This window comes from Diadema setosum, chromosome 4, assembly GCF_964275005.1.
Source record: "Diadema setosum chromosome 4, eeDiaSeto1, whole genome shotgun sequence".
NCBI lineage: Eukaryota > Metazoa > Echinodermata > Echinoidea > Diadematoida > Diadematidae > Diadema > Diadema setosum.
Window position 1 is genome coordinate 17,411,317 of NC_092688.1, and position 26,022 is coordinate 17,437,338.

General features: G+C 38.0%; 1 protein-coding gene across 2 annotated transcripts in view; it reads right to left on the bottom strand.

Moving 5' to 3' along the window:
• LOC140226962 (G protein-coupled receptor kinase 3-like) overlaps positions 1-26,022 on the bottom strand; it is a 123,390-nt gene that overhangs the window by 17,650 nt on the left and 79,718 nt on the right. For both annotated transcript variants that reach the window (XM_072307396.1, XM_072307395.1), the window contains exons 6-13: positions 21,628-21,689; positions 14,601-14,658; positions 13,267-13,358; positions 11,861-11,957; positions 9,675-9,756; positions 4,427-4,652; positions 1,689-1,796; positions 500-566 (exon numbers count right to left, since the gene is read on the bottom strand). In XM_072307396.1, coding sequence (XP_072163497.1) covers positions 500-566; positions 1,689-1,796; positions 4,427-4,652; positions 9,675-9,756; positions 11,861-11,957; positions 13,267-13,358; positions 14,601-14,658; positions 21,628-21,689 — 792 coding nt within the window. The remainder of the gene's footprint in view (positions 1-499; positions 567-1,688; positions 1,797-4,426; positions 4,653-9,674; positions 9,757-11,860; positions 11,958-13,266; positions 13,359-14,600; positions 14,659-21,627; positions 21,690-26,022) is intronic.

The following is a 26,022-nucleotide window of genomic DNA, read 5'->3' on the forward strand; positions in this document are numbered from 1 at the left end:
TTTGCTCAATTTTCCAAAAGAAAATAAGAAAGTTAGGAAATTTTAAGGTTTCACCCACATTGAAACCTTGTAACTTGACTATTTATTGATGCCAAGAAGAACATTATGTGGCTTTGACTTTAAAAACTGCAACAAAATAAAAATCACTGAGGAGTACCTTTACATGATTTAACTCTTGAGGGCAAATTGGAAGTATTTCCCTTAACACATACTGTACAACCAGAAATTTTTGTGAGGAGACAAGGTTTGCGAAAATAAAATACATATGAAAGTTTTTGTTAACACAATGCATTGACTACCAGTCACCAATTTGGGAAAGTTTAATGCCGTGAAAAAGGCTCCATCTTGCAAAAAGTTCATGCCACGAATGTTTCTGGTCTTGCACAACATTGCCACATACACGCAACACAAGTGGCAGCTCCGGCTACGAAAGAGAAATGAGCGCAGATCTTGCCTTCAATGAGAACGAAAAAAAAAAAAAAATCTGCACTTTGCTTACCATAGTTAAGGTCATTCTGTCGATTTCATGCTTGTCCTTCGTTTTGTGCTGCCTGAATGGACTGTGCCTGCACAACATAGGATAGGTAGATCAAAACCAAATATTACAAGTTTGCCAAATGTTCCAAGACAAATCCATATGTGGAAAGGAGAGGAGGGGGGAGAAGATACAGATACAGAGATACAGGGGAAAAGATAAGAGAGATGGATAGATAGATAGATAGATAGATAGATAGGTATATAGATAGATAGATAGACAGATAAAGAGATAAATAGATAAATAGATATATAGATAGGTACATAGATAGATAAATAGATAGAGAGATGACTAGACAGAGAGATAAATAGATAGATACATGTAGGTAGATAGATAGATAGATAGATAGATAGATAGATAGATAGATAAAGATATAAATAGATAGATAGATAGACAGATAGACAGATGAATAGATTAACAAACAGATCATGTCAGATAAATGCATACAGGGAGGGAGAGAATCAAAACGCAATATCAGACTTTGTATAACACTCAAAGACAATTTCAAATTAGAGACAAGACAAAGAGATAGATAGATAGATAGATAGATAGATAGATAGATAGATAGATAGATAAATAGATAGATAGATAGATAAAGAGAGAGAGAGCATGAGAAGAGGTAAAGAAATCAGAACCTGATGATTAAATGATGGTCACAGTATTCATTTACTCTTACTTCAAGTTTTAATACCTTGTCAAACAGGCAGATGGCAACTGGCTGCACGCAGGTAAATAAAGAACAAACTACAATTTGGTAATATTCCAACCTGGAGGTGTCACATCAAAAATACTCATCAAATTTTGCTCAATTCTTTTTTCCTTTGGTTTCTCTCACACATAATGATGACAACTTTAAAAATTCAAAATTTTGAAGGGATTGTTCGATTTTCCTCAAACTTTCAATGACGTATGCTACTAATATTGCTGCATGTACTCAATAGACACATACATACATATATACATATGGTTTCATTCTCTTCTAACCCGTTGAGGAAGGAAGAGTCCAGAGTATACTCGGGCAAGTGTCTATGGGAAATGCGTGTTGTAGCCAAATCAGTCCGTCCTCAACAGGTTAAGAATGTCTTTGTATCATTACAGCCACAATGGATCCCACCCCAGCTCAAATCATTTTAGTGTCCTCTGATCTCCTTACCCATGGAGAAGTTTGAACAGCATGCATCCTAATGAGAACCAGTCGGCGCTGGAGTCGTAGGCAGTTCCTTTTGACAGTACTTCTGGTGCCATGTAGCCGTGGGTCCCTCTGTGGGCGGGGCAACAGACAATACATATTCATATATTCAAATTCATATCAAAATGCATATTCAAATGCAAATTCATGTTTTCAAATGTTATGTACAATTTTCCTCAAGGACCTTGAACTATGCAACTCCAATCACTTGATCCAGCTAAATGTATTTCAATCCTTCAGATCAAGATTGCACACATATGTCACTGTCCCAACAGGCAAGTCTGGGCAAGATTCATCCTCATCAGGAACAACCTCCATCATAAATAAATATATAGATAAAAAATACTGGTTAATTCATTACACAAAACCACATATAAGCTACAGAAAGCTGTAATTTAAGAGATCATCTATAAGAGCAAATATGATGCAAATCAAAATCTGTTACTTACACATACCTCACGGGTCAATCACAAACAGTTAGAATATATTTCATAAAACCATACTAGAAACAGGACTCATACAATAACATGGCAAGGGAAACACACATCCTTGGTGTATGATCAACAGAATGCCAGATAGGACTGAACTTTGGATACTAGTCACACGGAATCTCTATAAAAAGAATATTACAAAAGAAATAGACAACGGAAGAATGTGTTGGCGGCAGGCATACGGGCATATAGTCAGCACAGCCACTGTGAATGAGTCCTTGCTTCTAATCTACACTGCTGCATTTTACAATTTCCCAAAGTTTGTTTTCACGTAAACACGGCGAGATGGGACGGAACCGGAGGTTTAGATTAACTCGTCAGAGTTTGTGACATTTACTGCTGATGAGGCGGATTAATTTCGGTCTGAGTTTACTTCTCAGAAGAGCTCTTGCATTCCACAGCAAAATAATGAAAAAAAAAAAAAAAGACGCACTCACAAATTTAGCCTTGCCCTCTTTCCAGAGTACATCTAAGCATACTTCGCAGCTACATTAAACACAAAGATTAATTAGAAAACAAACTTGGCTGAAATTTCAGAACATTGAGCTCCTCCCACTGCCCTTCTGTCTGGAATTTAAAAACAATATTTTCTAATATGGTAGAAGCATTCAATATCAATTGAAGATCATCTCCAGATAGAGGAAAATTGCCATTTACACTATGAACTTTGCCCTCTGGAATTAATGAAGGGGAGATAAAGGTCTCTATGACTGCAAGAATCATTCTGGTATCTACAGAGATTTCTTGATCAATGTTTCACACAATACACAACAACAACATTGGAGGGTGGAAAAATCTTTCATCCAGTGAAAGTTTAATAGGATTAGTTATGACGATCTATCATTGTATGTCATAAAACAGCAATCATATAACCTGTTCAAAACTTATGCTACCACACCCATCAAATCACTACTGGTCATGTTCCATCTACCAGCTTTACAACAAAAACAACAACAACAAAAGCTTTATGCAGACTATCATCACTTTTTTTTCTTTAATGATGAAGATTACATCTGACTGACTACAGGGAAATATAAACAAACCTACATACTGATGTCTACTCACTGTTATCAAATGCTATGTATACTATTATATCCTTATTTTTTTTTCTATTTCTGTTTTTGGAGAGGGATGGAAGAAAGGGAGGAGAAAAGATTTATCCTAGAATTTTCAACCTGAGAGAGAGCATCTACTTTGTGGCAAGAACTATGACAGCCCGAGAGACATACATGTGACATATAAAGGAAGGTAGAAAGAGAAACCAAACCCCATATTGAGGTCATATGGAGTTTAAATGCCCGATTTTATTGCACCACTGAGTGCGTTCGCCTGGCTGCAACGGCCCGGGGAGCGCCGCCATAAATGTCATCTCCGCGATGCGTGGCTTTGGCTCAGGATACTGCCGCACCGGCAATTTGCGAAATAATTTGAACCACAGGGGCACGGACTGTGTGACAAATTCACAGAATTCACACCTTACTGCCCTCCCATTAAAGCATCGCATACCCATCACATTAAAAAACCTCCGCAGCGGTCTGCGCCCGAGATATGTGGTATGTGCGTATTTATCGATGCCTCTGCCAGAACTGACATGGCTGTGTGTGTGTGTGTGAAAGGTGGGCACAATCTACGCAGAGACAGCGGCAGCTGTTGTACGAGGGACATAATGGTATGTCTTTGTACATCCACACAATAATATTCATGTTGTTTGGTGTGGTACTGGCAGAACTATTAGTAAATGCCTTGGGAGTTTTGCTTATAAAGCAAGGATGGCATGCCTCTCTGCTGCTTGTTTATGACACACATATAGCTTTTATCCAAAGTTCATCACGCAGTGGTGCTGTATTAAAAAATTTTGTTCAAGCAACATAAAAACACACTAATGCCCCCCCCAAAAAAAAAGTGACGATATATGTAGAGAGTGCTAACATGAATTTATCTGTAAAGTCACATTTTCTTGAAATTACTGTTCAATAGCAATAAATACTTCAAGAGCAAGCAAGCAAACACGGTAAAAAAAAAAAAAAAAAATGAAGAGAATGTGTTTTGCCTAGAGAAAGCAAGTATATGTGTATATTTTACTGTTGCTTTCTGTAAGTTAAGATCATGTGTACAATCTGTACCTTTATAGGCATTGTACAAAAAGAGTTTATTACCGTACTTACGGGGAATGACAGTAAAAGAAACATTTTTACGGGCATCGATACTTACACACTGGCGTGGGGCTTCTTGACGGAGAAGTCGCAGGCGAGCCCGAGATCCGAGATGCGGACATGGCCATTCTCGTCGAGGAGGATGTTGGCAGGCTTGAGGTCGCGGTAGACCACGTTGCGGACGTGCATGTGCTCGAGGCCGAGGATGATCTCGGCGGCGTAGAAGCCGACCTCCTCCTCGGAGAATACGCCGTGCTGGGACAAGTGGTAGTGGAGGTCGCCACCTGAGGCACGGGGAGAGTTGAGGGAGGGGGGATGGTGCATTAGAGTCATCTGATTCAATCGCTGCTGTTAGCTTGCAGCTGGTGTTGATGGTGATGATAATGGTAATGGTACCAGGTAGTTGGTGACGAAAGTAATGGCATTGGTTTCATCTGTGTACATAAGAGCTTGTTCGAGTGATGATGCCTCTTATGATATATTGGTAGACTGGTTATCAGACTGGTTGAAAGTGATGACAGTGATGATGTTGATGATGATGATGATGATGATAATGATGACAATGATGATAATGGCAATGATGATGATGATGATGATGATAATGATGACAGAGATTATGATGATGATGATGATGATGATGATGGTGATAATACTGACAATGATACAATAATAATCATTCTACTTGCTGGGACATCACATTAACAATGACCACCAGACATGTGTCATAGTGGCATCTAGCAGAAACTGTTTTGTAGGGTACAAAATATAAAAGCATACATACATGTATTTCTTTCATTTTCACATGAGTTTTCCCAAACATGTGAAGAGAGATATTTATGTAACTTTAAATGACAATTCCTACAAAGGTTAAAGAGAGAAACAGGGTTGATGAATGCAGCAGCACCAATACTGCTGCATAGAAAACAGATCTGTCACTCCTACATAGTGGTTTCTCTGCCTACCAGGCTCCTATGTCTTAGATATATAACATAATGGAAGATGGGGGTATGAAGAAAAGTAAGGAGGTCATCTTGGGAGATAGCAAGATATCGCAAATAATTAAATTGCCCTAAATCGACATAAATAACCACTGAATTGATCAGTGTTCTAGTAGTAGCCATGACAAAAGAAATCATGGGCATACATACTCGAGTGCTTATTACGTCGATGTAAGGCACTTTGCTAATCACTTGCAAAAAAAAAAAAAAGAAAAAAAAACTTGATGAAAGAACTTCACGAATTTGAATAAGATAGCAAGACACTTGTATGAAGCACAAGTTGGCAACAAGTCAGCATTTAATCTGTATAGAAATTGATTTGAGTTGAACAAATCTCCTGGACAAAAATTCTTTTGATCTGTAATCATTTTTGCGACACGTAACTGCTGAAAATTGCACAGATGCTATCAGGACCGCTCTCGAGTCAAAGGCTAGTGCCGCAAGACACAGCTCTCACATGTGCAACAATTTTCAAAAGTTTTTATAAAGTACAGGACATTTTTTTTGTCCTTCTCCAAATATCCATCCACCAAGAAGAGCTCATCTTACAAAACAAAACGTGGAGGCAAGACGGGAGAACAAGGGGACCCATCCCGACGTCATAGTGGGGGATTGTTTTCCACCGTGCCCAGCCTGACTCAGAAGAAGCAGCGATAAGAATCTCTTCGATTCGCTGCTACCCCCGGGGGTGAAAACTTGTACCCGTTGGTTTAGCCCCTGCCAATGTTGAAATCAAACTCCCCATCTACACCGCCAACTCTCCCAGAGGTCCGGCCCCCAACTAAATGTTGGCGCCCCCACAACCCTTCTCATCTGTTTTGGCGGGCTTGTAACTGGTGGAGGGGAGGGCGGGGCCAGCGTTACTGGATATGCTTTGGGACCCGTATGAGTCCCTCTCAACACATATAATCATCAATCTGTCGGTACTGTGGTTTGTTTCTGCTTTCAACATCTCTCATGGGCTTCTCTTTTGGGGCCAAAAAAAAATCATGTTCTCTGATTCATTCGGGGTGTCACAAAGAGATGAATGTATAAGATATTCTTCAAATAAAAAACACATTATTCCACTAGAAAAAAAAAAAGGCAGGTACTTCATCAATGTTCATTCGTAAAGTACACTGCAGCGTTTTGACATTTCTGTATTTCTGTGTAACATGAACATACAGGATGTCCCTTTAAAGTGTTTAAAATCAAATCAGGAAAATGTACTTTTACAAACTATTCTTGGCAGCTTTGTCGTCTCTCTTTTCAACATAAGTAGATATACTTGATCACTAGCATTCCAAACTAACATTAATGCGTGTGAGACAGTCTAATAGTAAGAGAGTTACACATTGGCATTACCATCTTTAACATCCTGTATTATCAATCATCAGCATTCCAGATTCACATTCATATGTAAGACAGGCAAACAGAAAGAGGAGTTACATTTTGGCATCTAGAAAAATTAACATCTTTATCTCCCTGTATTCTCATTTCCACTTCATGACATGCACAAAATGTTCAGATATTTAGTACTTGTGAACAATGTCTTCCATCATGAAAACAGGTTTAAAAAATGGAATGATTTCATGAGAGTTAGGTTCAGAGTGACATGTTGTCTACATGACAAATCACGGCAGCCAATAAAGCCAAGCAAAGGAACAGGTATTAGAACTACTGAGAGTATCTCCTCGTGAGCTGAAAGACTCAAGCTCTATAGCATCTTTCAGGAGTAATTTAAAATCCTATTTGTTTAGCAGTGCATTTTGAAGACCAGTGCCTTTTGAAGACAGACTTTCATGTCTTTTTTTTTTCTTCTGCTTCTTCATCTTCTTCTATTACGATGATGTACTTGTATCTTCAGTCTGTTTGCTCTGATGTACAATTGTAAAGCGCCTTGAGCATTTAATCAAAGTGGAGAACGGCGCTATAGAAATTGTATGTATTATTATTATTATCTACCCACCTACATTAGCCAATACCAAGCAAAGAGCTGCATCTGTAGTGTGCACACATGTACCTCATAACACTATGCTAAAGATCTACCTTGAAGGGGAATGGTGCTGAAGGGTAATCACACCAACTGATGAGAGGTGTTGTCAGCTAGTGGTCAAGCCAGTGGTCAAGTCTGAGAGGTCAGTTGAACCTGTCATCACAGCTCACTTTTAAGGAGGTGCACGAGGGCAATGTTTGGACTTTCAGGACAAATGGACAAGAAGGTGGACAAACAACTGCCCAGCTTGGTCCTTGCTATCTTAAACCTGACATGGTCAAGTGTCAGTCTAGCTGGTCAAGAAAGATACATGACCAATGAAACATGGCATGTTGCCATGTCACACCTTGCTAGGTCTACACGGCATACAACAAAGTTAATGGGGTAACATACTGACACTGTAGGTCCTTACAATGACACAGCCATGAAAAGCAGTGCACAAGCATAATTTGGCATGTTTTTGGCAACAATTTTGTGATTAATTCGGCACAAGGCTCAGAATTTTGATACATCTATCGCCCAATCCAGGGCAATGGGCTTGATATGATGCAACAATGCGACCATTTTTCGTAAATTGCTCGGACTGTCTTGAAGAACAAAATGCATCTATTAGCCTCTTAGAGTGTTGTGGTCCACTTGAAACCGAGACCGATACTACAGTTAAATCAACCATGCATCAGATATCATTGGGCTTGGTTCCAGCACGATGAAAGAGATCAATTTCAGACACACCACTTAACCCATTGAGGACGAGTCCCGAATATACTCAGGCAGGTGTCTATGGGAAATGCGTGTTGTAGAAAAATCAGTCCGTCCTCAACGGGTTTACATCTATTACAATTTTCCCTGATATGAAGGGTCACAGAATTGCTGATAAAAGTTAACTTACTACTATCAAACTGCAGGTCATAAGGTCCTTCACCGCAAAACACCAGTGAAGACCTTGTACAGAAAATAGAGCTGGTAAAATGCCCAAATGGAATTCACTTCTTTATTCCATCCAGCAAAGGTCACACACAAAATATTCACAACAAAATAAATATTCTTTGGACAAGTTTTGGTAACTTGGACATGTCAAAAATACTTCATATACCATATTTTTGTGTTGCTTTTATTTTCAACAAATTTGGGAACCTGCTGAAGACATAAGAAAGTAATGACATGCTAAAATATGCCGGGAATATCTTCTCAAAGGTGGGAAACTGGATTCTCTTATGCATGAACAGGGATAATACAGTCAAACCTGTCTTAGCGACCACCTGTCTATAGTGGCCACTTGCAGTACACAGCCACTAAAATTAATTCCCTCTGAGAAAAAGCATGTTAAAGAACCTGTCTTTAGCAACCACCTGTCTACAATGGCCACTTTTTCTGTCTCCCTTGGGTGGCTGTTGTAGACAGGTTTGACTGTCTGTGTATTTGTCTCTGTCCTTATCCCTAGCTCTGTTTTATACATCTTCATCTCTCATAATTCTGTATATATCTGCAATTTATATTCATTAAAGGACAAGTTCACCTTCATTAACATAAGGATTGAGAGAATATAGCAATATTGGTAGAACACATCATTGAAAGTTTGAGGAAAATCGGACAATCCGTTCAAAAGTTATGAATTTTTGAAGTTTCTGTGTAGTCACCGCTGGATGAGAAGACTACTGCAGTGTATGATGTCACATGCGTACAACGATATAAGGAAAATATAAAGAGAATTTCACAAAATTTCATCTTTTGAAAAAAGTACACATTCCCTTGACTCGGTACTGACATATGTTATGGGTAATATTATTCCCATTGCCTTTAGAAAGAGGCAAGTCAAGTGCTCTTTTATTATGCGAAAAAAGTGAAAATATGTTGAATTTTCTTTACATTTTCTTTATACTGTTGTACTCAGTAGGTCCATGACTCATATGACATCACGAGCCTTACTAGTCTCCTCATCCAGCGGTTCCAACACAAAAGTTTTAAAAATTCATAATTTTTGCATTGATTGTCCAATTTCCCTCAAACTTTCACTGATGTGTTCTACTAATATTGCTGCATTCTCTCAATCCTTATGTTAATGAAGGTGAACTTGTCCTTAAATGTTATAGGTGCACTTGCCACAAGCTCTGTATGAAGATATGTGCCCCCACCATGTTCAAAATGATCACAATGTTATTTTATCATACCATAAAACATACATTACTTGCTGGAAATGAACGTCACTGATCCTAAAACTAGACCCAAATTTTACTCGGGTACATCATAATTACACATTAGTTGAAAAAACCAAAATAACACTGGTTAGTATCTCATTTTCACCATCGCCTACAATGAGGATGTAGCGTACTTACCATTCATGAGGTCTAGAATGAAACACAGTTTGTCTGGGGTCTGGAATGCATACGTCATGCACACGATGAAAGGGCAGTCCGTCTGCGTGGAAGGGAAAAATTAGTACAATTAGGCACTTTTTTTTTTCTAAATCAATGGATACAAGAAAGTGTTTCTGCAGTTCTTGATTTTGAGCTGTAATGCACATGCCACAAAACACAAGAAGTCACTGAAGAAAGCATGGGAAAGTTTTACGAGTCTGTTTGTGTCACAGAAAAGCCCCCCCCCCCCCCCAAAAAAAAAGCACGGAGACGACAGATGCCCAAGAATCCATTTTTAGGCACGATGGGAAGAAGTTTTCAAAGAGAGATGATAATGCTTGTGTCACTTCCTTTGACGGAAAGAGTCAAAACTGACATTAACATTCTTATGAGATAAACAGATAGTTCTGCCCGCAAATCACCACTTGAAGGCCCACAGAAAGAAACGTCATCCAAAGTGGGCACGGCAGGGGAGACCAGAAACGACCGTGCCTTTCCGTCCAAATCTCTCGCAGTTCTAAATCATGTCGATAAGGGGGGCATGAATTTATGATCATGATTTTGTGGATGTCCTGCTAGTAAAATATGAAGAGGAGGTTTTTATATTCCTTGAAGAGTTTTGTTTCTTCTTTTTTTTCTTTTCTCGGGGGGGGGGCAGGGAGGGCAGCAGTGACGTGGAAAGGACGGAGAGACTGTGGAAGAATGAGACGAAAGAGGGAGCGGCTGACGGGAAAACGGATTTGCAGTGTTCTGGAATACAGCTCTCATCAATAAATCTGTCCATGTGTGCTGAACTTCACGTGGGCTGCAGACTACAATAGTCTTACATGTACCTGACTACAAGAAAAACAGGTTGGAGGAGAATGCCATGTTAGTTACCACGGCAACCAATGATGTACATTGATAAATTCCTTGTCTATTTTAAGCATTGGTAGAAAATTAGTAATTTCGATGCTCTCAACCTTTTTTATTTGGGGTGGGGATGGGGGAGGGAGAAGTTTCATAAGAGAGATTGAATTCATCTATAAATTTACCATCTCTTACCAAGAAAATACATACTTGCTCTCCTAGCACAAATACAGACAAAAACAAGTCATGCAAGAACTTTGTAGTTCGAAAAGATGGTAATGGCATTTATGACAGAAATCCTGAAGAACATTAATTTAGCAATAAACAAAAGATGCCTGAAAGTTTATACTTGTCAAAGCAGACAGCACTCTGAAAATGATGAAAAAATCATTATGAAAAGGATAAAGGAAACATTTGCCCCCAATACAAGATAAAAAGAAATACACACACACACACACACACACCACACACGTACACACACACACACACAAACACACATTGATTCAAACTTGGATGCAGGAACTGGCATGTAAGTTTAACCAACATGAGCACGACGAACTCTAAAATTTGTCCTCTCGATAGTTGTCACTTGTCGCTGTTATAAATTCATATAATTGACTTCACATTTAAACAATCTATTTCATGCTATGGTGGATACACAAAATGACATTCATGCATTACGTCTGCTTTATAGTCTTTAGGAGTCAACTGTTGAGAGACACATCCTTAATTATCTTTAGGGAAACAAGGAACATTGGATGTCTCTTCTGTCTACTTCTGTGAGAGGTACAGAAGAGAGAGAAAGCAAATAAAACAAAAGAAGGAGTTTAAAGAGTCATAATGCCTCTGTTTATTCAGTTATTAATGCCTTTAAAGTAAATTAGTTAATTCATCATTCATTCGCTCTCCTAAAGCGAACTGTACTGTACCGAACCTGCACCAGACGAGTGCTCGGACACTCCTAAACTGTACAGTACCGTACTGTATCGAGCCAATAGTGGACGACCTCCCGATATGCTCCAAATGGATACCAAAAGCGTACCAAAAGTTCACGTGTGAAGAATGCGCATACCATGCACAAACTTCATACTGCAACGAGTTAATTCTCTTTGTTTGGGACATCTGTAAGTAGTATAAGCGCACCAGGTGAATGACCCTCGTGCTACAAAATGCATGACCCCCTGTAAAAACAACTCATGAGGTACACTTTCTCAACAAAGTGCTCAAATGCTTAAAATATAGTACAGCACGGTACGGTTAGATTTGGTTTGCTTTTGAGTGCTTGAACGCACCCTATAAAAAAAAGGCAGACTCACCTCGCTGACAAGGGAGAGCATTATTCTCTCATTCAGGGCTAGCGTCTCTCCCGACTTCATCTTAATCCGCTTCTTGTCCAGGCATTTCATTGCATACCTTGCAAACAAATCAGATAATTAAGTTATTCAGTTATATACTTATATACTTACATTCTTATATACTTATATATTTATATTCTTATATACTTATATACTTATATTCTTATATACTTATATTCTTATATACTTATACATCTATATACTTATATACTTATATATATCTATATACTTATATATTTATATACTTATATATTGATATACTGTTATACTTATACACTGATATATCTCTATACTTATAGAAAGATGCATGGAAATAAAAGCATTTAGAGTCAGTGGCAAATAAATGTCAACAAGAATATCTGTAGATAGGTTAAAATACTCATTTAATTCAAGATATTTATCTTCTATAATAATATGCACTTCATGATTTTCCATTTAAGACTTGACCGCTAGCCACCAACCACTTAAGTGACAGTGAAGACATTTTTCTTTGCATTTCAGATAACTACATAGCTTACAAATCACAAGCAGGGTTTAAAGTTCCAAAAGAGTTTTGAATAATCATGGTGTATGTTTTAACATTGTTGCATTTTTTCCATGGACAGAAGTAGGGAAATAGAGCCGCATTATCGTGAGCGATGTGCACGGCACTTGAGGGGTAAAGAAAATTAGATGCAATCACTATAGCACAGTGATAGTGGTTAGTAGTCAGCAAACGTGATCAACCAGGGACATTGTGCCGCACCAGAAGAAGAGGAAGAAGCAGTAGTAAATAAGGTTGGTGGTGAGATGTATGCCACACATTCATCAATTTCAATAACTTTGTGGTTCCATTTGCCTCCTGTAAACATATTACAACTATAGATAGTTTTGCTTGATAGTCCTTTATATAGATGGTTGAAGGAACTCCATTTTCTAAAAGCTAAATCCAGAGAAGACCAAGGATAAGCTATTAAGATCTGTTACGCATGTGCTTTTTCAACTAACGTTCTCCTGGCCTTCATATCAAGTCTTTCCAACTACCCGATCCTTCGGTCTTGTATGGATTCATTCAAAAATGTTTCTGCATCAAAAACACCCCAACAAATACACAAACAAATACATACCTTTATTACATCTGCAGGTTCAGTGCACACTTTAAAAAAAAAGCTGAAACTTATCATTTTCCTCAGTTGTCAAAATTTGTTAAATTTATTTGTTTTTGTACATATATCTTTTGCAAGTGCTGTGATATAGTTGAACTGTCTACAGCACATCTAAATGCCTAGTATCATTATCATTACTGTCATAAAAGGAGCAAAAAGACATGCAAGAGGTGAGCCTGTTTGACTAGGCAGGGGTGATGGTAGCATACCACCAATACTCACATCTTGCCAGTGTCAGCCTTGCGGCACCCGTATACTTCTCCGAAGCCTCCCCTGCCAATTATTCTGTGTACACTGAAGTCGTTCATTGACAACTGGAAATCAAAAAGTGAAACTGGTTATGTAAGACTCAGATGACAGAATGGAACAAGGGTAAACATTAAAGAGCATTTTATGGGTCACGACAGAAATCTTGCCCTAAAATAACAGAAAATTTCCACTTCTAACTTGTATGCATTTTCCATAAATTCCCAGTCACGGGTAAAACAAAAATTCAAAATAAAAAAAAGACAATTTTTTTTAATTATATTGTTGACAGAGTTTTGAATGAACAAATCTAACCAAATCTGAATTTCATATGTAAACATATCAAAGAATGATTCAGACTTGCTGATACACAGAAATAACTGTGATGTGTATGCCATAGACATGATAACTGTCTCTTCTGCAAATTTATCATTCTCAAATGTCAAAAATTCTTTCAGAAGTTCAATGAACCTTTGGCAGTCTGAAAACACAATCTGCATTTTAGTTTCAGTACAATTACTTTAATGAATGACAGATAACTAATATTAAAGATAATATTTCAGAATTCCTCTGATAAATTGATCAGATATCCTTCACAGAATAACCGTCAATTACACATAACTTAATAAGTGTTCATGCTTGCTCTCCTTGCCACTGAATATTGCAATACTGAAAGATTTTTCACACTGTAAATTTTTCTCTGATCCTACTCAAGTCCAAAGCCTGTGATATACAAAAGTGCATAACTTTCATGACCTTTGAACTTTGTGGAAGTTAGTCAAGGCACATTATATTAATTTTGAGAGAAAGAAATGCAATGTCTGTTTATTTGACTGATGCCCTGGATAAAGTTCTTGAAGTTGGTATATGGCTGGTCTACAGATTAAATGCATCATCAAATGAAATACAGAGTATTTTTGATTTAATTGTTTTCTTTCTTTTTGCATTTCCTTGTAAGGTCATAGGTCAACAAACACGCAACAGGATTTTGCAAATATTAACCCATGGCCCTTCAGGAGCTGGGTGTGCCATAGTTTGAATGTACACTGTCTGCAAAGGGCACAATTTCTCAGAGGTTACAGGTTGATATGCTAATAATCCAGATATTCGGTTACAGTGATTCTGGCCATAAACTGGTGTCATGAATCATCGTCAAAAGTATATCACAAAGCTTGTACATCACTGCCAACTGCAAATTCAAGATTGGTTTATATAGAGTGATTAGTTTCACATCTTTGACCACCGTGCACCCTTCGTAAACATCAACCAAGATATCAAACGAAAAGAAAAGAAAGGAGGTGTATACGTACCATGCCATTTATATTTAGTTCTACATTTTTCCACTGGCAAAACCTAGTAAACTTATCACTGCAAGAAAACAAACAAGAAGAAGATGGTGAAAGGAGAGGGGGAAAAGAAGAATGAAAAGGAAAATGGAAGAAGAGGAAGAAGAGAGAGAGAGAGAGATGAATGATATCGAAAGAGGAGAGACGGAGATCAGTCAGAGGGGAGAGATTAGATTACAGCAGGTAAGATTGTGGGCAAGGAGTAGATGGGTGGGGGGGGGGGAGAGAAGATGGTGGGAAAGAAAAATAAATTATTTTTAGCACCGACAACATTTGACATTTTGACGTCACAAAGCACAGATGGAGGTGAGGCAGTGATTACAGCAGAGAGCAATTTTGTCAAGTTGAATGCAACTCATTCAGTTGCGATGGCTCATAAAAATGTCACCAAATAGAAGAGCGACATGGGGTGTTTTTTTTTGTCTATCTGTTCTTGTTGCTCAGTCACCAAGAGCAACTAGTGAGGGAGATTTGGTCAGATGGAAATTACTGTTAACTCTGGATAAACAGACTGTACTGATGACATATTTTGGGACTGTAATGTAATACACAACAACTAGGCACCTCTTGGCTTCTTCATAATGTGCCAGTATCACTTCAGCTAACATGGGATGATTGAACTAGCAGCTTTCTGTGACAAGAAACATGACTTTTCCTTTTTTCTTTTTTTTTTTTGCAGAGTGTGACAGGGGGAATATGTATAACTTAGCACTTAAAAGATCTTTCGGAGAGGAGAAATGAAAACAACAATATCATTTTGTGTATAAATAAGCCATACATTACACACATAACACACTACCACACCAACACACATACACACTACCTGTAAGCCCTTACCTGAATACCACTCTTAGCTATATTTCAAGGTTTTTCTGTATTCATAAAAAAATCACACATACATACACACAATTACACACACATACAAACTTGCACTTTTCTTAAAATTATCAATATTTTATTTTTCTTTCTTTTTCATATAAACAATATACAAATTAGTTTATGACAAAATAATAAAAGTTTCATGTGTGACAACATAAATTCCATTGTCAATCACACAAACACACACACACAAAACACACACACACATACATATATCAAACTCTAAATGGACAAGGATTGATGGTGCTGCCTTATGATAAGGAATGAAGTGAGAAACACAAGATTCCCATTAGCAGGTGGCAAGGACTGATAGCTCTCATGATATCATTATATTTGAACTCACTGACAGAGAGAGTGTGCGTACCAAGAGGAGAAACCTGCAGTATGACAATGGTATCTGATGCGCTACGAACTCATCCAAATCACATGACAGCTATACAATCTGCATGCCACATATTTTACGTCACACACGACAGGTACTTTCTTCCTAACTCTGCCCCAGATATTCTGAGGATGTTACATCACTACATATCTTGCTTGACAAAAAAAATAACTAAATAAAAAATACATATTCCATTACAACAAGGTCTGGGAAAAAATATCTTGTGGTCTCTCAGTAAGAAGTAACTTGCTGTGCATAGTGGGATGATGAATGGCTAACACCGTCTGAGACTGACATGTGATATTAAGGTTCATGCTGGATGCTGCTTAATATAACTTCATAAGATAATACAAAATGACACTCGCAATGTCAACACATTTTTTATCACTCATCACACATCACTAAGACTTTTTCATATCTCTCCGGTTCCCTTTCACCAGTTTCATTCCAGGAAACGTTCCCGATACGGTCGAATCTTCCCTCCTCCAACATTGTATTATCATCCCTCCGTGGCTCAAAATACGACAGGGAATGAAACAGGGGCAGGAAGGAACCAAAGAAACGAGGGAAAGGGAAAAAGGAGCTGGTTAAAAAACATAAATGTTATAGAAAAAAAAGACAAGAAAATGGGCAAAAGACCAAGAGGGCATGGGTAGGGTGGAAAGTTTGATCCAGCTGAAAATGTCAAATGGCCATGTCCTAGTTGTCGGGATTATAGTGTAGTCTGTTTCCTCAGACTCATTTCAATGTATTAGCAGAAGCACATTACTCAGTCCTTTTATATATTGTAAACACCCAGTGAGAACACAAGTACTGATGTTTTTTGCTAGATTCCATCAGCATGTAGCACATCACCACTTATTCACTTGTTATCTTGGGCTAACGTTTCTGAGGTTGGTTTTCTTCCGGATATCAAATTCACAATGACATAGTATAAAGTTTTGTGCCTTTATTTTGCCAGGTCGATTCAGAACAGCTTTCTCTCATCGATTTCCTCTGATATGTCATGGTGGTGGATAAAATGTAATCTTCTCCTGTAAAGTCCTCACTTCTAGTGAACTGACATACATTCCTGTGTTAAACAAGACTACAAGACCTTCATTTTTTCTTCATGGCAACATCAGCTGGTTGAAAATTTTCCTTATTTTGCTACAGAATGTGGAACGAATCTAAACATGAGCCCTCAAGAAGCTATTGCTCATCAAGGAAAACACAAGTAATGCTCAAATATTGACTTCTGTTTGCAATAGTTGGACTTATTACATCATATGAATCTTTGAAAATGCCTTAGGAAGACAATTTGATAGTGGTTTATATAAGAAAGTTCCTGTAAATATCTTCTTGTCATGTTGATTCATTACAAACCTGATATCTATTTCTTCTCCTTCCTCACTGCAATCAATTCAAATTATACAATTCAACTGCAAATGAGTCAAGAAAACGACACAAAAGGTTGCAAATCATTGATTTCCATTGGTCAAGCCCTGCTGGCAATGTTTTTGCACCTGTGAGCCAAAACAAGGATTTCCAGCTAGCATACTGTAGAAAGTCATACCTGTAAACAATATTCACATTATCCAAGTGAGGGAAAAACCCTTGCATTGGCAACTATTGGTCAGAGGGACATCAAAATGGCAAAGGTAGCAGAAAAACCACAATAAAACAAAGGAAGACACTCTACTCTGGAAGCAAAAAAAAAAAATCCTAAATAAATTACAAAAGAGATTGTTAAAATTACAGGATACAGAAGCCCTCCTCCCTCTCCTCCCCCAACCTCCCCCCCCCCCCCCCCCCAGCCATGGTCACACTGGCAAAACATAGCAAAGCTTAAGTTCTTAAAGTTGAAAATCTTGGAAGTTTTGCTACTGTGACCGCAAACTTCTTGAAAACTTAAAATGAACCTTCTCACAAAACTTCCCGCTCAAAACTAGGGATATTTCCTCAATCCCTTCAAATCTTCTTGGAAGTTTGAGCAATCTTAACGTTCGCAGTTGAGACTTCTCAAAGTTTGTCACATGACCAGGACACCAACGGTTTGCGGGCAGTTTCCCGCCGAAGCATGTGCTCATAGGGATACACGAGTGTACACCGTTACATCACAATCGTTAGCTGTCAGACTGCGCACACTTTCTTCTTTGTTGCGCATGCGCACCAGTGATTCAAACTGCAAGAACTTATGTCGAGAACTGAAACTTGCCAGAAGTTTGGCCACCAGAGTGAATGGATGACCAAACTTCGCGATGAGTTCTCGAAGTTAAACTTCAGAATATTCTTCCGGTGTAACTGTAACCATGGCCTATATCTACTGGTACCACTCAATGACTTGTGTATCAATATTTTTTTTTTTTTTTTTTTTTTTTTTTTTACTGTAGCACAGCAAGTATCAACAGAAGAGGAGTCATATCTTGCCATGATGTATACAGTCCACATCCAAAAAGGGTCTGATTACCTAGACTACACTTTCCCTAGGTTCACAAACATCAATCCCAACACCAGTAACTCCAGTTACCCAGCCTATACTCTCTTCTACTGGTGGACAGAGCCACGAGCTGGCCAGGGCTGGGCAACCATAGAATAGATGGTATGACTCAAGTTTTCTTTCATAGCATTCAATTATGCATTTAAACTTGTCCAATTTCTCTTCATCTTTTTTTTTTCTTTGTTGAGACAGACATCATTTTTAGTCTTCATTTCATGTTTCTTTGGAAGGGAAATAAATAGCTCTGTTGATAGCAGTCACACAAGGACATAACGTTAAGATAGGAAATAGATTTAAATGTAAAGACAAAGGTAATATAAACAGTAATATAACTAGTAAATTAACTCTGAGGTTATCATATTCTACAGCTGTCATCAGTGCAGTGAAGAACAATCATGCATTGATGCCAAGTATTTGACATCATTACAAACTTTGGGTAGCGAACTATTGTGCCAAAATAAGGAACTGTCCTTAATCAAACAATTTCATCAACCTAGAACTGCATTTACAGTAACAAGTTATCAATGAAATTACAACTGGAGGTGGAATAATAATTTGTGCACCAGGTCTTTAAAAAAAAAAGAAAAAAAAAACACTGAGGTGGAATAATAATTTGTGCACCTGTTTAAAAAAAGAAAAAAAAAATCACTAGAGGAAAAGACTTGTTGAGATTTGTCCTACCTGCACAGTGGCATTGAATTACACTCAAGGGAGCTACTCAATGAAAACCCCACATCGATGGGAAATACTTACATGATCATATTTTCTGGTTCAAAAACTGTACTAAAAATCATGCACTGAAAGCGATCCATGCCGATTTGTGATTGCTTAGCCACATGTGACAATCCTAAGTAATCTGGGTTTGTTTGTTTTTCTACACCTCAAAATCAGAAAAGTTTAGGATTTAGAAAACAAGAATATAAAAAGCACATAAATGTAAATCCTCATAACTACTCTGAGAAGTCTGCACCAATAGTATGATGATCAGCTATATGACAACCACCCTCCATATACTCCATACTGATGTATGGGAAGGAACTTGTGTGGCTTTTTCATGTATTAGCAACCATCCCCTCCCACAAAATAACAAGTGGGAAAGACATGCTACATGTTCCAATGTCCACATAAAAGACATGCTAGTCTGATGGATAGGTTGACATGAGCACAAAACCAGGTCACTCCACAAATATCTCAAAGATGTCGGACACAAAAACACTTGTGATATATAAACCTCTTGATACAGCCCACTTTTTGTTTCAGCTTATTAACTCAGTAACCATGACCTGATTTTGACTGCTCTTCGCCTCAATAAATTGATATCTTACGCCCCCAGAATTTTACAGATTAATATCCATCTCAAAATGGGCAGTAGTGCAGTAAAGCTGTGAAAAATAAAATCATAAACATTTGCGTAGGTGTTAACATTTATCTATGAAGGTCACATTTATACTCAAAAGCCTGCAATCTTGAGGAGTGATCTTCACTACTACAGTTCAAGAGCACATATTAGGTTCCCATGTACCCACGTTCAGATTTTCTCTTTGGGAAACTAAACTCTGTTCATTAGTGTGTATAACAAGGTAGAATCAAGGCCATTAATCTATCAAAAGCATCAGTTCCAGGTTTGTAAAAAACAACAAAACAAATTCAGCACTAACAGACTAAAAAAGAAGAACATTAAACAATTAATATCATGCACCTGAATTTGCCCAAGAGGGAATATATCTTCTTACTATTTGTCAGAAAGCAAAGCAATACAAAATAGAGCATCTTTTTCATCCCTTGTCACTAATGTATACTTCATTAAATGCACTTAGGCCTTTGAAGTCATCAATTTTCATATAGTGCTCAACACAACCACCAGACCCTACACAGAGAGAGTGTAGGAAAGAAGAGAGTCAGAACGTTTCTGAAATCTTTTGCGTGCTTTTGAAATATCCATACAAAGAGAATAATGTCATATAAGTACATGTGAAATTTGAATGCTGAATCATTAGTCTGAAAACACAATGACACTGACCACTGCTGATCATCTATTCTATTTTCTTATTCTTATATCATACTTTGCTTGTTCATTTGCGTGTATGGGGGTGGGGGGGGTGGGGGGTCTACTATCATGCCTTAAGGCACACTACGGCAACTGGCACAATTACCGCATTAATCACTGTATATTTCACGCTCCTCAAATAGGCAGCCCCAGAGATGGGTATTCCATACAGGTCATGTAAATATATTATGATCAGCATGGTTTGGGCTTTTCCACTCCGGCAACACATATGCCGAGCCCAAAGAGACACACACACAGTCACACACATACATTGCTCACACACCATAGGTAGTACACTGCTTACTCTCGGCTGAAGATGGCAGGCCATTTCAACCTGCTCCCTTAATATCAACCTGTCTCGGTCTCCTTCTCTTCCCTCTATTGCTACATCCTCCTTTGCATTTATCTTCCTCTCGGCCTCCTTGTTCCAAAAAGGTTTTCTGCATGCATTGCTAGCTGGGGTGCATTTTCCACACACACAGATCTCCACACACAGCCTAAGCCACTCTCACACATACACACACACATACACACACAGGAGAACACTCACACACACACACACACACACACACATGGATCAAGCCCATTACATATAAATATACAGCACACACTGGGGCTGTCTTCCGAAGATAGCTAACCCTATCCCATCTTCTGCAATGGTAGCAGGATGTGATCAGCATCAAACACACATACACACATCCACACACACACACATTATACACACAAGACTTTCATCCCTTGGCTTCTCTGTGTACATCTCCAACTGCAGGTGCATGTGTATGGGTTTGCATTTGTGTGTATGTGTGTGTGTATGCACTCTTCCTATCCAACTCTATCTAACCACAGCTGTAGCCATTACTTCTACTGCAGGTCTGCCTACAGAAATGGCTTCAGATCATTTCAACCCAAAAGTCGCTCATTCTGTATTTCAGTCCACCACGATGTAAGGACAGCATCCTCCTTCCTATAGCCACAAGAAGAATTTGCTCATGGTCTGTGTCTGACATGTAAAATACTGTCTTTTAAAAAATTCTATAGCTATTACATGGTGTGAATAAAATCTCACGGCTTCTGTAATAAAGTTTCTTCTTTCTTGCTCCAATAGCAATGCATGTTAATGTGAACACAGACACACACACAAACACACACATACAAACACACCACACTCACTTTCACAGCATGCTGTGGACCTTCTCCAACTTACCTTTCTAAAAACTTCTGAAATATTTCTCCCTTCAGTGAATTGAGGATTTCAGTTATGTATTCCTGCATGCAGAAACAACAGACAACGGTAAAGAACATGTTAGCAGGTGTGAGGATGTATAAGATAAATGTCAATGGATGAGTTTTCAATATCACTGTTCATGATGCATTCTGACACACATACACACAAATGATGTATGATTATTGCACCTATAAAGACTCGAGACATCCATCTAATCTGTCCATTATCTGTCCTTTTACATGTAGCAATCACAAGGATGATGGCATATTTACCACATTATCACAATCAAAAATTGCTTTTCACATGTAGCAGAGAATTTTTTAAAATGGCCTATTTACATTATCACAATCATGATTTGTTTTGTACATGTAGCAGGGACATTTTAAAATGGTCTCGTCATCACATTATCACAATCATATATGGCAGTCTGAGAAATGTCAAGATGGCCCATCTACCACATCACATAATTTGTTCTTTTTTGCACAAAAGTATGAAAAATATAAAAATGGCATACTCAGCACATTATCATAATCATAATTTGTTCTTATACATGTAGCAGTCAGAGTACTGTCAAAATGGAATATATACCACATTTTCATAACCATAATTTGTTGTTTTACATACAGCAATCAGAAAAAAAAGACAAAATGTCAAAATGGCTAGGAAGGGAATATGCATGGCGGGTAATGGGGTTCCATCACATCAGCTAGAAAATCTCTGAATTTGCAATCAGTGTCTGTATCTTATTTGTTGTTCACCATACACTCTTCCATTGTTATTCTGTCTCCATCTGACATGGCCAACTTAATCTGATCTGGAATTATATACTGTTTACACAATATATTAAGTGAGTCTAATCTTTTGTGAATTGGGACTTCCCGACAATTTTGGAAGTAATGAAAAGAGACATGTACACGTGCATGTCGCATTCATGTCAAGGTCAGAGTTAATAATTAGGTGATACGCTATCAGCGTATCACCTATTGTGATTGTCAAAATCTCTCTTTATTTCTTTTTATTCTTCTTTCTTTCTGGACAATTTTGTGTCATCAATATCTCAAGAATGACATTACGGAATAACATGACATTTTCAGGGAACATGTCTCATGACAAAATCTAGCCACAATAAGGTTTTCATGACAGTAACATATCTATGACGTCATCTAGGCGCAATTTTGTGATTTTCGGACCATGTTACATGATCGATCATAACTTCATAACTAAAGGTCATTTCTGTATCATTTTCGGTGGACATTAAGTTCAGGTCACGCTCTATCTTACATTCTAATGCTAATTACCTAGGACATTATTACGGGCGCGTACGCGCGCGTCAAACTTTTAAAAGGCTCAAAACAACTTACCAATGGGAAATCTCGAAGTTTCAGACAATTTTAAGCGTTTCGCGCGTTCGCGTCCGTCCGCACATTTTCGCGCGTAGTGCGCGTAGACAAAATGAAAATGCACATTTTTTGACAGATTTGGATTCCTGATACATTAAGCAATAATATCCTTTGATTTCCGATCAATTTTGACCTATAACAAAGGAATGCGTTGGCGTCAAAGTTGAAATTTCGTGTGCGCGTCTATGTGCAAATATAGCGAAAAACATGTCTTTGTTTATTTCGCCATAGCTCTTTAAAACGTCTGGTTACCCTATGTTTTTATTGCATATTACAAAAACATATGAATTGGAAATAACGTTTCAAGTATCAATATCTCCATGAATACATTATGACGTCATCATATCATCATCTGAAATCAAAAAAGTGGAATTGATTTTTTTAAGGTACTGTTTCTGACATTCATTTGCTCGTATCTCTGTTGTTTAAGCTCAATATTATCCCAAATTCAGATATGTTGTACTTTGAACATTTACCTTTCAAGTCCATGTCATAGATTTGAAACTTGATGACGTCATCATGCTTTAAATTGTGTTTAAATGTAAAGACGCAAAATCGGACAAGTTTACGTGTTATGTCTATAGGAGGTGATTTTTTTAGAAACCATGCATTGACTTGACAACGTTTAAGCACCTTTATCTCAGCTGATTTTGCTTCATTTCCTCTGAAACTTAAGTATGTTGTAGCTGTGACAATAAGCTGCAGTAATCATGCATTTTATTCTTTGAAATCTCCTCATGAGGTTGACAATTTTGCAATTTAAAACTGAAAATGAGAATGGAATGCGGACGAAATGATTCCTGATTCGTCTTTCACGTACATAAGTTTACGTTCCTCTAATTTTCTCGTCGAGACATATGGCCGAGTGGTTAGAGGCGTCGTCTCAGAAACGTGAGGTTGCACACGTACGGGTTCGATCCTCACAAGAGCACGAAAGAAAATAATTATTATTTTTTTTACTTTTTTTTTCTTCAATGGAGTACTACACCTTCGTCCATGTAGAAATCACATTTGCATGTAAACACACCTATACGCACACACTCACACAGTATACCTTTGTTTTGCGTTGGAGACTGCATTACTTCGACTGCTGCAAAATTTTGCAGGCTGGGCTTTTCGTCCATGTAGAAATCACATTTGCATGTAAACACACCTATACGCACACACTCACACAGTATACCTTTGTTTTGCGTTGGAGACTGCATTACTTCGACTGCTGCAAAATTTTGGAGGCTGGGCTTTTTAAACTGATATAGTATATTGTAACAAAATGAAATTTGTTCATACCAACTCAGTAACACAATGTAGTCGTGGTTACTTTGTGCTGATTTATACATGTAACAAGCTATACATTGTAAAAAAGGTATTTGCATTGTTCCTTTAAGTCAGTCTTCTGTATTGATGATTATTTGTCAATTAGTGGTTTTTGTGGAGTTTCAGATAGTGATAAAAAGTATGGATGATAAGTGCAGCGATAATTCCTACAGTTAGTTCAAAGTTGTGTTACAGATGTTTGATACATGCATTTAGCATTGTGTGTGTATATACGTGTGTATACAGGTTGGCCATATGACACATTCTAGACAAATAATCTTAATTAATTAGCAAACGTGATCAGCTATGGAACTGAATATGGTACTGATGTATGATGTTAATGATTCTAATTAAACTGTGACGAGTTTAAAGGGATAGCATAACTGTGTGTAAAAATAAGGCAATTATAAGGAAATTTTAGGGGAATTTGATAACCATGCCTATAATAATTTCATACAGGTACTAATATCTGCCTCATCTTGTGCGGTAGATCGTCATGTCAATAGCAAACTGACAACGTACGATGAATGTGTTATATATTGAACAACTGTCTTTCAAGTCCATAACGTTCCCCATATTTTCTCGTCGAGACGTATGGCCGAGTGGTTAAAGGCGACGTCTCAGAGACGTAAGGTTGCGGGTTCGAACCTCACAAGATCACGAAACAATATACTTAGCTATTTTACTGTTTTTTTTTTCTTCAATTTTGTATTACATATTCGTCTATGTAAAAATCACGTTCGTATATAAACGCACCTATACACACACACAGACACACACACACACACGCCATATCCCTCTTTTTTGTGTTGAGTGGGCATTGACTTTCCCCCTGTTATATCTATACATTGTTGTTGTTTTTTGTCTTACCATTTCCGTGGATGACCCGTGGCTGAGTGGTTACAGAAACAGTTTCGCATGCACGCTCAATATAACTTCAAGGTGCCTATATCACATTCGTTTCTTGTCGATCACAGATGACCGCCATCTGATGACCACAAGCGTATCACCTAACTCGTCCTCAATGTGACGAGTTTTCATGTCTCGTTTCATGTGTTGTTAAATGCACGAATAGCATCAAACACACAAAAATTTGCAAAAAGTAAAACTGTGAAATATACCGCACATACATAAAGTTGTACAGCAGTTTGCTCAGCACTGCATTCTACCAATACCATCTACTGCCGACTCTTAACCCATTGAGGATGGGCTGATTTTGCTATAACACGCATTTCCCATAGACAGTTGCCAGAGTATATTTGGGACTTGTCTTTAACGGGTTAATTGTGGTTTTCAACACATTGCTGTGCATATGAAACAACCTAACACCAAGGCAACATTCACTCTTGACACTAGATCTAGTGCAAAAACTGGAAAAAAATCTTTGAGGTCACCTGGCTTGAGAAACCTTATATATATCTCATGGGATCTTCCAGGTAATAATCCAGTCAAAGGTTCTTTGACAGTATTCCTATATTATTCCTTGTTTTTGTTGTTTTGGAGTGTTTGTTTGTTTGTTTGTTTGTTTTTTAACTGTGACCTCCTCTAACAGGTGAGCGTTGATGCTGGCTGTTGGATGGCCACAGACTTTCCATTTGGGATTCTCTCGACTTTGGATGTACCTTGCCGAATTTGAGAGACATTTCCCTGACCTCACGTC